The 18,659-nt window shown below is 36.7% G+C and overlaps 1 protein-coding gene across 2 annotated transcripts in view; it reads right to left on the bottom strand.

Moving 5' to 3' along the window:
* TAFA3 (TAFA chemokine like family member 3) overlaps positions 1–18,659 on the bottom strand; it is a 321,120-nt gene that overhangs the window by 158,618 nt on the left and 143,843 nt on the right. For both annotated transcript variants that reach the window (XR_012688152.1, XM_075196265.1), the window contains exon 2: positions 7,245–7,360. Coding sequence is in view for 1 of the 2 variants with exons in the window: in XM_075196265.1 (XP_075052366.1) it covers positions 7,245–7,359 (115 nt within the window). In the remaining variant the exon portion in view is untranslated. The remainder of the gene's footprint in view (positions 1–7,244; positions 7,361–18,659) is intronic.

Raw genomic sequence — 18,659 nt, forward strand, 5'->3', positions numbered from 1 at the left:
GAGCTGGCTCGGTGCTTTCGCGCGTCATCAGACCTGAATCGAGGCAAAACGTCATTGTTGCGTTGTCGGATCTCGCAGGTTTTGGATTCCATAGTTGGCTCCCTGCACAGGAGATCCAGCGCCATTGCTCACACAGAAACAGGAGGCGTAGCAGTGTCACTTGACAAAAATTGACAGGAAATGTCTGGAAATTAATGTTATTGAGGTTAGTAGTAAGGTAGAAACAACAAAAGAGCCAAATTATGTGAAAAAATAGGGATCCAAAACCAAAAACAAAACACATGAGGGCGGTTTTGCCAAAATCAAAACCAAAACACAAAGTTAATCCAGATCCACAACCAAAGCCAAAACACATAGGTAAGTGAACATCTCTAATCTCAACAGTCCTTATTTTGGATCAAAATCCCAGGGTCACTCTTTACATCCTAATTTATTAGAGTTGTTTGTATTCATTTGTATGGATACATTTCTCCATTAAATTACAGAAGTGTATGGTAGGCACCTAATCTAATTCTAGCATATCTCCTATATAACAATACAAATGCAGGAGATTATTGATTGATGTCATTACAAGCAATATATACTTACATGCACATTATTAATTGAGATGTTTATACAGTGTATTATATCATGTTTGTATTGCAACTTTATTTAGTAATCCGTGCAGTGTCTATATGATTATCCATTCATAAACTAAGGAAAGAACAGTCATGGAATATGAATTATGTGTCTAAAATGACAAACAAACTTTTCCCCCAAGATATATCTGTAAAGACATAATGGCCATACTGCACTGATACATCTACCACTCAAACCATGATACTTATTGAACATGTAGAACTAATACAATGAACTGGTGGGTATAGTGTTTCACTAATAACAGTGGTCCCAGGAGTGTTTTTCTTATTTACATGTGGCCCTTTGTCTTTTGTTGTACTATATCAAGTAGCAATGCTGGTTAGTGACACAGGTTGTATCATCTGTAACATAATGTCTAGCACTAACTCAAAATGGTGCCTCAAAATGAAACACAGAAATACCTGAAATTAAAGTCCTTGACTGTGAGATTTAATTTACTGGGACATAAAGGAGAAGAGCGGTATTTGAAAGATGGATTAGTTCACAGCCTACACATGAAAGGATTGATTATTATGTAATATTATTTTTATTTATTTCAGCCAAGGACATTGTATGACTGGAATCCATAAACTGTTTTTGTAGTGAAGGCACAAAGTCACAGTTTACAAATGTTATTAGACTGCTAACAACTAAATTGTAATTAAAGTTTAATTACCAATAATTCTGCTGATTTGCAATATCTTGTTTTTATGCTAATTTTCAATGTATCCAATATGATGGTTTGCTCAGCAACATGTAAACTAATTAAAATATAGATGGACTTCTTATCACAACATAAAGATTCAATTACACTTTCATAATCCAATTCTAGCATTTTCCTGGGTAATATAATACTGTCATGGTCTAAAGACACAAATGAGGGAGATTTCAGGGTTTTGGACCAAGAAATGACATTTTAATGGAATGGTTCTAAGTTCAATGAATGGCACTCCATTAAAATCTATGGAGTTATTGATGCAAGGAATTATAAAGGCGGCCTTCCAATCAAAATGTTTGGCTCTCCCCACATAATACCAAAGCACTGTTTTACTCAACAACTATCTCAGGAGAAAAAGTTAATTTAATACACTCAGCAGCACTCAACATTACAAGCATCATAAACAAAATTATTTGACAGTTAAATTAGCCCATTAATAAACCGACCAGATTGTCATTTTAGCACTGGCTGCATGTAAAGGAAGAATTTTCTAAGGCCGTGGACAAATCATCACCGACCTGCAGTAAGTGTTTTAACATAACCTATGTTAGGACAGCATAAAAAATACACAATATGAGTCATGCTTCAAAAATATGCTATAAAAAGGATGCAATCTTCAAAGCAAAAATGTGAAGATTTAGCAAATTATTTGGCCAAACTTTTGTCACTGTACCAAAATCAGTGGTTATATACAAATCAAGCAGAGTCAAAGTCAAACAGAACTTTTTGGTCCTAAATTTAAATTGTGACCTCTCTTTCTGTTAGACTATATTCAGACATTACATGACATGTTTGTTTCTGCCTTAGAGAAACAATTGCCTAACTTGCCCCAAAACAAGTGTGAAAAAAAGGATATTCTTTCTTTTAAATATATTAAAGCTTTTTCTTAATCGTGTGCTTTTGTGCATGTTTAAAACTTATACCGATAACATAACAATTGCAGAACAAGGAGAGTTTTTGGAATCAGTGCAGAACACTGACACACTAATTCACATTGAGCAAATAATTTATTCTGCTACGAGCAGCAGAGGAAAGATATTTGCATATATTCGGACTCCAGACTCACCCTCCCCAGGCCCTTTTATAAGTCACACTATACTACCCTGGGATAGAGCTCCATGGTCTCAACTCATATTGCACCTTATTTATATAAAATTAATAAATGACAACACAAATGAAACCAGGGCTACACTTTGAAAATATATACATATATCAAAAATATACAAAATGTAAAAACTAAAATAATAACATGTACAGTAAACAGAATGCCTCTTTCCCACAAATACAGGAGTGCACATATATCTATGTATACTTTTGATAGAAATAGTAGCATCAAACTTTCCAAGAATTAAAAAAATTCTTCCAACACACATTTGTTAACTGTAGACAACATCTAATAAGTGGAATATTATTCTCATATTTTTTTAATATAACAAATGTAACTATTTTAGCAGGAAGAGACAAATTATAGTGTAGACTTCTCCTAATGATTGCTAGACAATTTCAATCTTCTTCCTAGTGGGTGTGTTATGAATGAAATACTTAGCACATGATCTTTGAGTAGTTTAAGCCCCACCACTAAACACTAAGCTCCCATCAGTCCATGGGCGCTCTCATCCCCATGCTGAGATCACTATTCTTCACATAGCTCAGTTGGACTGACATTAGGCTCACACTAGCACAAACCTGCTCTCACTCAGTATGAGAGTCGGGGGTGTTTAATGATACACTGCCTAAGCAGTAGACAATAAATTGAGAAAGGCTACATTAAGTATGTGCACCTATATTTACAATTGCGCTGAGGCACATCTTAATCCTAAATGCAGATGCAACTAATGCACAAATTAGTACATGCATGGCAATAATAGATTGTGCACCACCTTTGTGTTGGCACAAAAAATACACGTATGAAATATACATTTCAGATATAAATGTAACAGCTCAGGAAGGTGGGGTTAATTTATTTCTTCACACCTTTACGGTACGGCACTTGCATATGAACTCGCCTGATTCAACATTTGAAGCATTGGGGGCAGGCGCGGGCTGGCAGATTTCAGCCCGGGGGGCACACAGGCGGCCGCATCGCGTGTCATGCAATGCGGCCGCCATTAATGATCAGGTAGTAGAGCATTCGGGGGGCGGTGAGACAGAGCGGCCCGGCCCAGCCCCCCGATTGGGGGCTAAAAATGTTAGACACATACAAGCTGAAAATATTGACGCAAGTTGTGCACATGTTAAATTTTACATGATATGCAAAATTGCGGCGTGCAAATGCACTTTCTTCCAATTCTGTATCAGGCTCTGCAGTATGTGTTTAAAGATACAATCATGATAAAAGGGGTATGTGTGATTGAGTGTTTGTGTTAGTGCCCATTTGTATGCAGGTGTTCACTTTTATATAAAGATAACTATTATTAAATCATTAAAATAGCAGACTAAATTCTCATTTAAGATGCTACTGATTGCAAATTAAAATTGGATTAATGACGAAAAGCTTTAAAATGTACAGAGGGAAACCGCTTCATTTCTATAGCAATCATGTGTGATAACACTTTTTACTTGTGTTATTATCAGTACCAATTGCATATATAATCAGCTATGAAATATATTCATTATTAAAGGCTGTGAAATGTCACTAGTTTGAAATGGCAATTAATGTGAAAAAAACAGCAGGAAACTATTATCACAAGTGTTAAGACAAGTGCTATATATCATGTAGATTTCAAAATAATCTGCCCTTCCCACTGTTACTGCTAACTCCTATACCAGCTGGTTCTGCAGTTTACCTGCAAATATCTAATGTATTATTTTCCCCATTATGCCTTTTTTAAGTTAATTTGATTAGTAAGAAACAGCAGTGTGTTCTAAAAGTTTTCAATGCTTTTGAAATGATAGGAGAATACTAATAAGCTTTACACCCTTCTGTTAAGAAAGCTTAAAACACAGTCTGCTTTCTCTACTTGTTAAGTCAACCTACAGCCGCTGATGTGCTTCACAGAATACCAACATTATGCTAAGTCTGCTTTTCAATTCCTCTCTGGAGTTGGAAATGAAATGTTCTAAAAACCAGAAGGGCGTTTGCAAATCACATTTTCATTGACTTTTGTATGTACAACTCGAAAGACAAATAAGTCTGCAGTGATTCAGCAAAGCACTGCTGACAATATTGGAACCAATATACTAGCAATGTATGATGCTTTTATTGATATTAAGCTCAGTTTTCTGGCTGTGTGAGTTGTTCCTCCTAATACATTGCAGCAGTACGTTGAACAGAAGATGTTATATAAAATATGCCCCATGCTTTTGATTAGAGCATTGTGTAGCTTCATTCTCTGTACATTTGTAATTCAACAAAAGGTCAAAAAGGACTAATTGCACAGAAGGTACAAGAATTTTTTAAAAATCATTTTTATTGTGCAGTGGAAATTCAGTGGTATAAATATGACCGCTTTAGGTTTAAGACTTCACTGTGAAGCCAGAATTAATGGGAGAATAGTCAAAAAAGAGAGCAGCCCCAATAGTTCCAATTTTTACAAAACAGTCCAGTTTCCCAGTGGCTAAAAGAAAAAAAATGCAGATGCCCGGGGAGGGCACGTGACCCTTAGCCCAGCCTACCCCTGCACACTACACGATTGGAAAGTGATTGTAATGAGATTATAAAACGGTATGAGCAACCAAATGGAACGACAATCAGCACTTTGTATATACACTAACGCGATATGTGGCCGAACGGTTGATTATCGGGTGATTGGTCCGATCATTGGCTGAAAAAACCTCCAGTGTGTACTTAGGATAAATCAAGCAGTGGCGTGGGTACCCTGCACACTGGTGGTGCCTTGTGCATTGATTTATGCAAATGCAAGTCCATGTGTTTGTAAAGCAGGGTGGACGCACTAGCAGAGACAATGTTTGCACCAGAGGAGCTAAAAAGCTGGTGTTGTAAGGCTGCACTAAAGCCATTCATCTGAACAAGCCCTTTTGGAACTGAAACATGATTCCAATAAACACAGGGTCAATCTTTACAATAAATCAGTGATAAGCAAAATGAGCCACCGTGATAGCCTGCTTGTTTAACTACCTGCCTCGAACATTCAACACTTTTTATTTTTGTCACTGCAATAAATTAAAGTTATGTTTCAAAGAATTATCACCATTGCATCTTTTACTGTTTATTGCCAAAATTTATATTCTAATTTATACCAGATTCTCACAATATTTCAGGCAAGGTAGTATGTGTTTAACAATTTCACTGCAAGAAGTAAGCCTTAATCATTTAAAAGAAAAAATATATAACATATGTATAGGTAGAGATTATTTTGCTGAAATTGACAAGAAAATATAAGTTATGCTGACAGGTCCATCTCTGCTAATGGTAGGACCACTTCTGCTTCTGTGAGGATTTTCAGGGAAAATATATAGTTTGGGTGTATTAAAACACTGGATTGCAAAGCTCGGAGATTGTCAGACTGAAGGTGGTTAGATTAAATTATAGTGTACAGGACACCGTATAAGTTTTCTAACCCACAATTATTAACCTAAGTTGTGTAGTTGATACACACATCTGTTCTTTGTAATATGATTAAAGACACAGAGCAATATACTACAATTTTATTATATTATTAAAATAAGTAGATTTTTAAGTAGTGATAGTGAAAGGTTGGCCTGCCTCTTCTATGACATTGCAGTAATGTTTATCTTTTAAATTATCTTCATGCTGACATGTAATGAAAACAGTTTTAGATTATATAATTTGTCAGCGGATTAAGCAGATAAAAATTAAAATACTATAGAGGTATTTTGCTTTTTTTAATTAGAACATGGAAGTGTTGCATACAACAGTGTACTACAAGCTGTACATATGACCTTATTGTAGTGGAATCCAAAAATATATTTGAATTAAAATACCAAAGTAAAAAAAATCCACATAATGTTACTATTCACACATAATATTATCAAACACTAAACTAAGTTACCTGTTTTGCATATCCCTTGATTTGCATTGTTTAGATCCTCTTTGATGTTGTCCTTGATGCTACAAGTCTTGTTCTAGTTAGACCATATTGTTTTATTTAACCAAATTTGAAAGCCAACTGAACAAAACCTCCTTTGGATATTTTTTGTATTATATTATATACACAATATGATCTTGATTATGTTGTGAGGTTGTTAGGCTATCTAGTGGAGAACTGACCTAGATTACGTACTTTAATACAGCATTCAGTATTCAAAGTAAGTAATAATTAGATACATGTGCCATATTGAAAGTTCCCTAACTAAAGTCTAGTAATGGCTACTGATTAAGAATAATGACATGATCATTTTACATAGTTAGCATAACATTTAGCACAAGAATTTATACTTTACAAACTTTATATGTTTTTATTGTATTATTTTTTTTTACATATTATTGTTTAATTAGAATGCTTGCAAAATATACAACAGTAGGATTCAAAATGCAACAACATGGCAGCTTGAACTCACATCTATCACATGCCTCCTTATGTGAACAAGATAGTCTGCCTCCAAGGCACATGAAACTGTGAAAAGACAACACTGCTGTTTATACAGGCCTATTTATTAATAGGTGATAGGGCTGGCTTTCTATCACCACTTATCACATAGTGAACCTCCTATTGTTATAATTTGCCATTAAAATCAGCTGAATATCGGTTAGCTGCCTGAGCGAAACTGTCTGGGGGAAGCCCTGTAAAAACAGAATACTTGAAAATTAAAATGATATTCTTCATAACAAGGCCATGATGTTGCTCTGTTAATGAAAAGTTGTTTGTTACATTAAAAAAAGATTATTTCAAGTTTGCCCTTAATAAGAAGTGATGGCGGGCAGCAGGACATCAGTGATCAATGTATGTGACTTAGCACTATACTGTCAGTAAAACCTCTTGCCTACCTGAATGGATTCTGTGATGTGTTGATGCTACAGCTATACGTCCCCATAGGGTTAAAAGGCAGAGCGTGAGAAGCAGCACCCATCTGATGAAGCTTTGTATCTCTCTTTTACCCATTCTGAAAAACAAACAGACAAATGTTTAGTATAACACTGGACATACATTTAGTCATAAAACACAAACATGTTGTCTGTAAACAGTTTGTTTACAAAAACTGAAATGATGTACTTGAATCATTATAAAAAGGGAAAAACTTGTAAACAATGACAATGTAAACACTGAGGAGCTTATGTTGAGGTGGACACAAATAGGTAAAAAAACAAGCACTAAAAAGCTGCACCCCATTTAAATCCTAAAACTACTGTCTCGATACATGAACAAAGTTTGAGATGTTCTTATTTCATACTCGTCTTCTCTCCCGGAATGTCTGGGAGGCTCCCGAATTTCAGGAACATTTTGGAGGTGGAGCTTAATTGCGCAAATTTACAACTGCATATGTGCCGTTAATTTGGCCATTTCCTAACACAGGGAAACGGGTCACATGGTGACACAATGGCATCATCACACCCCTAATACACCTAATACACTTGTCACATGACCTCCCCTGCCGGAGGTTTCAAAAGTCGGCAAATTTGTCTTATTCTTAATCTGTGTTTGCTCGGCTGTTTCTTGTAATGTATTCTTACTGTGCTTCGTTTTCCATTGTGTCACATACTGTATTGTTCATTGATTATGTTTCTATTTTTATACTCAAAAATAAAAAGTTTTAAAAAACAAAAACAGCTTATTTACATGTATATGCTGAGCTGGAAGCATCTCAACATGCAAACAGCTCTGCACCAGTAGCATATGTGGCGTTCTTACACTAGGAAAAACTTACACCCAACAAGGTCATAAGAAAATATTTTAACATCTGTTTTGACAGTGGAAGACATGTAGCAGGCAAATCATATCTAAGAATCTGTCCATTTAAAGAAGTCATTAATGTAAGGAGGAGGGTTGGATTGTGGCCTCTAACCAGTCACCTGTTTTGCATCTCCAATGTGCACTCATTTAAAATTTTGTCAAGTCTGCCCATAGAGCCATGTTTCACAAAATATACCACAAATGGTGGAAATCTGAAACAATCCCTCCCACATTTCAAGTACAGCACATTAAACATATTACAATGTCTGTCTTCATAATGTTTCCACCTGTGAAGTCATGTGTCACCCTAACCCTCACTAGAGCCACGGGGCACAGCACAAAACCTAATTCAGCTCCTGAACTAGTAAGAAGGGCATCATCAGCATTTATAAAATGTTTGTATTTTTTTGTTTATATTCCCTTTCTCACTAGTGTTTTGTTTTTGTGATAATTGAATTGAATTGGCCTAAAGGCCCATGTCCATAATATACAGCCGAATGTCATGCCTAACACATAGAAACTCATATACAGTGGTTTGCAAAAGAATTCAACCCCTAAAAAGTCAACAGATCCGTATGTATTACAAATGACACATAGATTGTGTCAGACAATATTTTTATTGCGAAACAGTAGGCTTTAAGGTAAATCTCCAAACTCATAATTCATATTCAAATCTGCAGATTTTTTTAAATAAAAATTGATAACGCATTCAACCCCTGCAGACAAGTACTTGGTAAAACCAAATTGAATAAATTATCAAGACACTGCATAGCACGGTGGCTAAGTGGTTAGCACTTCTGTCTTACAGCACTGGGGTCATGAGTTCAATTCCCGACCATGGCCTTATCTGTGAGGAGTTTGTATGTTCTCCTCGTGTTTGCGTGGGTTTCCTCTGGATGCTCCGGTTTCCTCCCACACTCCAAAAACATACTGGTAGGTAAATTGGCCCTAAACTGTCCTGTCCGTCTGTCTGTCCGGTTCGTCCATCCTGTATGTGTGTTAAGGAATTAAGACTGTAAGCCCCAAAGGGGCAGTGACTGATGTGAGTGTGTTCGCTGTCAGGGCCAGATTAACCATAGGGCTAACTGGGCTACAGACCAGGGGCCTATGGCATCCAGGGGGCCCTTGAAAGTGCTCAGCAGCAGTATTGATCGGTCGGGGGCGGGGGCGCCCTCGGCACGATCAGTGCTGCTGAGCACTTTCACTGCGATCCTTCTCTGGCGCGCTGTAGTCTCCTTACTGAGGAGATATCGTGAGTCTCACTCTCACGAGATCTCCTCAGTAAAGAGCGTACAGTGCGCCTGAGAAGGAGGTAAGTGCCGGGGGGGAGGCACTGGCAGCTCGGATCACCAGGTGGGGAGGGGTGCGGGTAGCTCGGATCACGGGGGGGAGCCCTCACGGTGGAAAGGAGGCCCCCTTAGCCAAGGGGCCTCCATTCCCTTAATCCGGCCCTGTTCGCTGTACAGCACTGTGGAATTAGTGGCGCTATATAAATAAATGATGATGATGATGATGATGATATTAGGGAACATAGATTGTAAGCTCCAGTGGGGCAGGAACTGTTAATAATAAACAGAAAAATATATCACGTACAGTCCCAGGGGCAGATGTGTTAAACCTTCTAAAAAGATAAAGTGGAGGAATTGCCTATAGCAACCTATCAGATTCTAGTTATCATTTATTTAATACTTTCTCAAAAATAATGATAGGTAGAATCTGATTGGTTGTTATAGGTAACTACCCCCCTTTTCCTTTCTAGAAAGTTTGATGAATCTACCTCCCAATGTCTATCACATAAAGTTCTAGGCTCAGCATAATAGACTGATTTCACCATATACAGCCCCGTGCCTATTGTATATTTCCTTGTCTGAATATATCAGGCCTAAGAGTGGGAGCAAGTACTGAAAGTGAAAATATAATTATCAAAAAGCATCTTGACCTAATCCTTATTTCCATTTTTTCCGGCAGCCAGTCCATCGGATGCCTTCATTATAAACAGGATCCACTTGCTGTCAAAAAGCAACACTATTAAGAAATTAACAGGCACAACACAGAAAGTAATCCCAGCCCTGGCGACCTGTGCAGTCATTAAGCTGTAAGTAACTCGCTATCTTTTTCCTCATCCCTGCACAATATCAATAATTGTAGCTTCCTGATTCTGCTGGACTGAGCGTCGCAAGAAAGGACTTATTAGTGGAAATCACTAGGAAACAAGGAAAGTGCCTTCTAATGTATTGGTTTTTTATTACAACAACACACGTGGGAGTGCGACAAAATGTTCTTGTAACACACAGGGTAACTTTTAGAGAGTAAAGAATGTTGGGAATTCAGAAATCTCAAAAGTGACATTAGTCATCTTGTTTAGGAACACATGCAAGTGCTTTGTATTTGTCTTTGTCTGTAAAGGTGAGTGAGGGATAATACAACATTAAAGGAATAATGTATTTTTTTCCCTGAAATGTACAGTGAAGTATGCTCATTATTCAGAATTTATCCCACTGTTCATTATACTATAATACTCATGTTAACAGTGTATGAAGGGTTTTCTTTGTGATTTTAACCAGAAACTGTGGAATATTTTAAACATAAAAAATAATACTTATGACCGTCATGAATAGATTAGTAAGAAAATATTATAAGTTTACAGAAAAACATCCTTCCACGTGTATTTAAAAATAAATACTCTCTCTCTCTACTTCTCTCTCTCTCTCTCTATTTCTCTCTCTATATATAAAGGGTTAGAATCTAACAAGAATTGCTACTACCTCATCCTTATTACTCTGGTTATGGACTCCTTATCATACTGTAACCCCCTGGGCTTATTACGGCTCCTTGTATTTACTCTTGTGCATATGTGCTTATATACATTGTTTATAGTCAGTGTATGGTGTGTCTGTAGGTCTAAATGTGTATATTGCCAGTGTTAGGAATACCCCCTAGATTCATGTGATTGCTGGCTAAAGCTGGGTACACACTGAAGAATTGTTCAGACCAACGTGCTATCTCAAACGATTATACCTACGACTGAAGGTCCGATCAGTCTGACGATTCATGCATACACACTGACACGATTTACCTTCAGATCTGTGCTCTTCATCTGGTCCTTTGTCTGGTTCTCTAGTCTGGAGAATGACAGCACAATATTCATTCATTCACTACTGTCACATTGTCACAGTGATTAAAACTGCCTTGTTATAGCTATCCACATGTCCTACAGAATTTCGTTAGCTTCTGTGACTCTGAAACAAAATATTCTGTCTCAGAACGAACAAATGACTATTCCTTCTACAGCACTCTCTACATTTATTCACTCTGACATTCAGTGCTAACATCGGCTGAAAAAGAGCCCGACTCTGTAAACTCTATGGAGATCATCAGCATGAGTGCATACACACTACATGATCGTCAGGTGATTGATCGAAATAATTGAACGGTACGACCAACCAAATGAGGCGATAATCATCTATTTGGGCAGACTTTTGACCATCGTGACACTACACACACTGACCTGACTGTCGAACGAGCGGTCGTATGTCGGCTGGTTGAGCCGATTATTGGACAAAAACCCTGTAGTGTGTAGCTTAAGAGAGGGGTCTTAATTACTGTAAGAAATGTTATCAGTTGTATCAGTGAACAGCAGTTTACTATTGTTATTATATACTGCAAATTGTTTATCTTTGAGGTTTATGTTTACCATGACATGGCTGATTGAAATGTAAATGTATTCAGTGTAATTTTTCATAATATATGTCAAGTCTTATTGTAGTCGTCATCATCATCATCATCATCATCACCATTTATTTATAGAGCACCACCAATTCTGCTGTGCTGTATAGAGAATATTTGGCACTCACATCAGTCCCTGCTGGTGTTTAAGCCAATAGTCATTTGCCAATTTGAATCCTTTTCAACTTCAAAAATTCAGTGGCCAGTCCTTATTCTTCAAAAAGATATCCATTGATTTGCTGGCCCTACACCCATTAATACATTTGCCAAGTGGGTTGTCCCTTTATTCTGGTGTGTATGTCAATAATTAATCACCAGTTATTTTCTTTTTGAGCAAGAGTTAGGTTCAGGAAGAGGCAATGCATCACAGAAGAGGTGAGATCTACTCATACTCATTCTAGCATAACCCTGGTACTTGCAGGTACCAGGGGTTGCAATATTTGATAAAAATGTATCTGAAACCTAGGAGGGGCCTTGTGAATCCATTCTGTTACCTCCAGCTCTGCTTTTCTGATTGGGGTCTGGTAAATGAGCAGTGAATTCCCATTAAGTTATTTGGCTTACAGAACCAGAGCATGCTTAGGAGATAAAAGTGTGAGCCTTCAGATTAGGTGGACCAGCATTGCAAAAGTTCCCTTTACCGCCCAGTAAGGGCTGGGCGGTAAAGGCAGCCACATTAGCTGCTGTGGCAGTAGTTCCTCAAACTAGCACAAAAGAATATAGGAAGAATTCTAATATGTAAATATGAAACCCCTAATGCACAATTTAATTGATGAGTCTGAATTAAAGTTCTCTGATTGTACATTGCTGCAGACTATGCAGTCTCTTTATAAATATATAAATTAATAAATATAATCTTTCAGCATCAAGAAAAGTAATATAATCCCCTCAGAAGTTGGCTGACCACTGCAGCAGTGCTAGATTGAAGTTGTCCAGTGCTGCAGTGCCAGAATGAATGCAGCCCAGTGCCAAACTGTTGTAGTGCTAAAGTGAATACAGTGCAGTACTGCGATGAGCAATGATAGGACATTTGTGTTATCGCTGCATAATAATAGCTGGGGGCAAGTTGTTTTTACCTGTTACAGGCTTGTCTGGATAAGATGTATTTGCCCATTGTGATTCTGCGTGTCTACTGATCATTTTATTAACAGACAGGAACATGCTTTGTGCTACCAGCCAATACTCAAGATTTAAGAACAGCATAGTTTGTTCTGTAGACTGGAGTTGGGATTTTGAGCACCACCTGCCATATCTTCTAGGTCTGTGATTCCACACTCCAGCTAAAAATGACAGGAGCTAGTCCTGGGTGGCATCAGTTGAACACAGCTTTACAGTGAAGTGTATTCTATATGATTCACCTGAGAAGAGCTGGAGTACAGCCAAAAAAAAACAACACTGTAAAGTTTAGTATCTCTTGAACATTATTGTATCATATTCACATGCAGCAAGCTGGAGAAAATCTTACAGCAAGCAATGTTATTCTCATTCCTCTTTCTGTATAATGAAGTTCTGATATCCTCTCCAGATACCGCTGCTCATCTTAGTGCCTGGCTTGCTCCTTTTGCTTTTTTACAATTATATTTATAAAACACAGTTGCTGTAAATCCAAAAGACTCATGGGAAATTCACACATCACATTAATATAACTGACATACAAAATTAGCACGTTATTATTCAGATGTAGTACATGTTATTGTAAAATATAATTATAAAGATCACATTAATCAAACTGTAATGTTACATGTAAATTGCATTGATGTGAGTGTATGCTAGCAAATTAACTTATCCTACATACGTATAGTAATCAATCTTCCCATCCCCCCCAGTACTTCAAACAGCTTCTTTCTGTTATCATTGCAAATTACCAAATTGATTTGCCAAACAGTGTATGATACATCCAACTGAATTGATTCATGTTTTTTATTCATTAATTATTTACACCCTATTTTGAATGCATATAGAGCCATGTTGTGACCATTGTAAAGATTCTATGTTTAAAGAAAGATACAACTTAAATGTTGCTACATTAAAATTAACCAACTATTATTTTTCTACCAAAATATCACATTGATTACTAATTTGCTAGACTTCTAGTCAAGGTATGTGTAACAATGAAAACAAAACAACTACCAATAATTATATGTATAGCTGTCCCCAATGTGACAGTAATTTTTATCATTGATTTCCATTGTAATAAAACATAATGTTTAGTGCCACAATGTAATATAAAAAAATAAATTTCTTGTGGCCAATCATAGTGAAGGTCGATGTTTAGCATTTATGTGGCAAGGTAGGTATACAATCCATTTTTAAAATTTAAATTTTTTTTATTTTTTTTTTAATGTTTAACGGTGCTCGTATTTTATTACTCTACTTGGAAATTTTTTATCTCTGTATCGCCACAATTTAAAAAACATTTCAGAGGCAACTGAGGAATAAGGGCCCAATCTGATGCATGTATGAGCTAGTTTGCATTTTTGTGAAGCCCAGCTTTCTGGTAAAAATGAGGTGATTCATTTCATATTCAGATTTTGTGAAATTTGCCATAAATTCACTGATTCATAATCAAAATTTGATTGAATCACGGGAGAACATAATTCCTGGTATTTCATGCCCTAAAGCAGTCATACTGTTTATACTATAGACAGAGAGATGCATATTAGCTACATGATTGTGCAATGTGGTGTAATTGCAGGCATAGGGGGAGGGGCATAAAGTTTACACCTCAAGTTTATGGAAGCTATACAGAGCTGTAGCCAGCACCAATGTAAATCATGCCATTTGCACAATATGATGGGACATGTGTCCTATGTTGACATTCTATGATTGATCATTTTGCTATAAGGCTTTTCAGTGATAATGGTTTTTGTTTCTTAAAGTGACATAACCACAGCATGCAAAACTTTCCACAGTTCGCTATCAGCCCTACATTTTTTTTAATGATTCCTTCGCTAAGTCACTTAGCACTCTGTTACTCATGGGGGTGCTTATAATTAAGTTAAAAATGCGTTTACAATCCAAGCCCTAACAAAATTATAAAAAAATAACGTATAGCAAACTTTTTTTTTTTACCATAGTTAAAATCTTATTTTGTTTTCAAATGACATCAATTGCTGTGATGCAGTTGACACTGGTTTTGTTCTTTCTTTGACATTATTTTGCAACTGGGGCGTTGCATTAAATTGACCCCAGCATGTTGTAGGGATATTTGGCAGCTAAAGAAAAAGTCATGCTTGCACTCACATTAGAAATATTTATATACTATTTATTTTTCCAGACTGTTACAACATGTATATTTTTATTTTCTTGGTGGGAGATGAAATTATTTTTTTCAAGGTTAAAACCAGGACTGACTGATAACTTGCTTTTATAAACAGGTGGAAATGAAGCAGTTGCACAAGTCATGCTCTGTATTGGTATTATTATTATTATTATTATTATTATTATTATTTTTACTTTTGTCATTATTGTTGTTGACCTGTAAGGCACCATAATGCTCCACAGTGCTAGCGATTGGTGAAAACAGAGTATGCATAAAACAGGGACATACAAGGTAGACAAAATAAATGCAAATGTAAAAACAAAGGTAGTATCAATGATTCCTTATCTGTACTATAGTTGTTTTTTTTAGATGTGTTATGTCCAAAGGCATCAACTAAATTTCCAATACTCTGATCTGATTAAAACTGTTTTCCCAAAGACAGCTAAATATATACCAGCTTCTGCTGTAGTAAATCTTCACATAGCACAAGCAGAGCTTGAAAATGCCATGGTAGGCCATAGGGGCTAACATCCACTCTAGGTGCTTTCAGTTTGTGACATCAGATAACAAACCATCTATAGAGGTGCATGTTTACCTACCACTGCATTATAAGTCAGGATATAAATGTTGACAGCATGGCATTCCACTACACATGGCTTTGACTTACACCTGCAGCCCCTCACTGCTTCCTGCTTTATTCTCAGTTTAGTTTATGATAGCTTGTAATACTTGTTTAAAATCCCTGCTGATATTTTGTAACATATATGTTTTTTCACTCTGATTAAATGCATTGTTTTATCTTATTACTGAAATTAAAGGTCATGTGCGTCCCCTTATAAGGTCAGAAGGTCGTCCCATGCAGCCCCCTGAAGTGTATTAGCTTGCCCATCGCTGTATTGGACCATAGCAATGAGAGATATCAACAGCTGTCTTGCTAGAACTGGACTGTTTACTCTTGCAACCAATGGAAACTAAATTGTATGTCTGACCAGGTAGTAGACACAGAATAACTACAGAAGAGAGGTTATAAGGAGTAAGATAAGGATCTAATTTGTATAATTACTCTTTAAATAATTGTGGAACATAAAGTAACATATATTGGATACTAGATATCCTCTTTAAAGTATTCCTGATGCCTACACACAGTGGAGGAAGATATTGTTTGTGTTGGACCAATATTTACCCAATACAACCGATCAATCCCATAGGAACTAGCTGCATCACTAAGGTATAAGGTGATTTATAGGTAGGTAAAGGGTAAAATTTAAACACGTATTATTTCTCCAGATATTATTGGTGACCTGTATTTATAGTGTAGTTTCCAGTTTTTCTTCAATATCTGTATATTGTTAGAGGGTAACTCCAGTAGTAGACCCTTCCTCCTACTAGCCAAACCATTGCTAAACATTTGCACTTAAATGTGTAATAAAGTGAATATCCAATGGAACAGTTTGAAATGTCTTCTTAAATCTGTGGCACTGATGATGCTGAGGTTTATCCTGAACTGAGGGGCATCTCGAAATGGTCCTACAAGTTGAAGATGTTAGGTAAAAATTACCTTTTATTAGCAGCTACCCATTAAGAATATTGCACATATACACAAATATATGTATGCATTACATCTAGAATTGTGTATTTAGCACTTTTTTATTTTATTTTTGAAGTATGCAGATCATTAGCAATTTTTCCTTCCTTTCAAGGATGTAGTTACCTTCAATCATGCAAAACAGCAAAAGGGAAGAAAACTGCTTATAAAAACAGCTTTCTTGCTCTCTCTGATATATGCTTTCTTCTATAAATGATTCATCTGTGGCTTAATGCAATAGACATCTGCAATCTGAGATGTTCTTTCATATATATTTATTATTTGCAACAGTCACTATGAACATATTTAGTTTCTAGAACTTATATTTTCTGTAATTTTTATAATGTATTTATTTAAAGCATTTTTTAACTTTAACTAACAGAATAGGTTAGTCTTAACCATTTCATTTATTGTGCCAAGAACCCAAGGATTATTTATCACTGACAAAGTATTTTGTCTGTGTATCAAAATAATTGTTGCATTGGTGCTATTATGCATGTAGTAATTCCTCCATGATTTGGAACCTGAAAATATTTTGGGCAGTTTGTTACTTTCTGTATCAATATATGAGCATTCAGATCAGGAAATGTTTTTATATTTAACAGACAGCTTTATCATGCTGCAATGTCCACCCTTATCACCTCTTCCCACTCCAGAATCCAAGACTTTTCCCGTGCAGCCCCCCTTCTCTGGAACGACCTCCCTCGTTCCATCCGTCTCTCTCCTACTCTGTGCTCCTTCAAACGTGCACTCAAAACTCACCTCTTCCTCAAAGCCTACCAACCATCTACTTAACCCCCATTTCCTCCCTTTGCTCATCCTCCCTTCTCTCCTCTTGCCTCAACTGGCTCCTCTTGTGCCTGGTCTGTTTACCCTCCCTTAGGATGTAAGCTCGTATGAGCGGGGCCCCCTCCCCTCCTGTCTCCATACCTGTTCTTCCGCTCCGTCTTTACTGCATATGACTAGCCGGAGTTTCTGAAGTATTGGTACTTTTTGTTCATTGTTCTGTATGGTTTCACCCTGTATAGTCTACTGTTAGTACTGTGTGCGGCGCTGCAAATACCTTGTGGCGCCTAACAAATAAATGATAATAATAATAATAATAATAATATTAATGTATTATGAAATAATCTATCAGTGCATTTAGGAGTTTTATAGAATCATACATATGAAATGAAACATCTTTATCCTCTCATGGATTGTTCCAGCTTGGAATGCATTAACCGGAAGTTCAATGACACACTTCTTGTATAACCAGCGTTTTGATTCCAAATCTTAGTGATTTTACATGGTCTTTTGCTTCGTGGCTGAGTTGCTGTTGTTCCTAAATGCTTCCACTTTCTAATAATATCACTTACAGTTGACTGTGGAATATCCAGCAGGGATGAAATTTCACGAACCGTCTTATTGCAAATGTGGCATCCTGTAACAGTACCACGCTTGAAGTCACTGAGCTCTTCAGAAGGACCCATTTTCTATCACAAACATTTACAAATGGAGACTGCATGGCTAGGTGCTTGATTTTATAGACCTCTGGCAACGCGTCTGATTGAAACATCTCAATGCAGTAATTAACAGGTGTGGCCAAAAACTTTTGTCCACAGTGTGCGTGTGTGTGTGTATATTTTTTACTTTCCATTTTACTTTTTTTTTTGCAGGGGGTAGACCTTGAAGAGTTTCAAGAGACTCAGGGCAGTCTCCTCAATTTGCCAGGACTAACAGATGCATTGTAAACTACAGACCTGTCAACTTGAATCTTTTTCACCGTGTGATCCTTTAGCATTTATAAGTGCTTCCCATTTCCCAGGGCTTATGGATGCTGCACTTTTCCAGCTGAAAATGTTGACCAATGATAAATGCACCTTTGCATAAACATCAGTTCATACATCCAACTTGTTTAGTGCTGCATTTCAGTCATTAAAACACTATTACATTTAT

This window comes from Mixophyes fleayi, chromosome 2, assembly GCF_038048845.1.
Source record: "Mixophyes fleayi isolate aMixFle1 chromosome 2, aMixFle1.hap1, whole genome shotgun sequence".
Classification (NCBI taxonomy): domain Eukaryota; kingdom Metazoa; phylum Chordata; class Amphibia; order Anura; family Limnodynastidae; genus Mixophyes; species Mixophyes fleayi.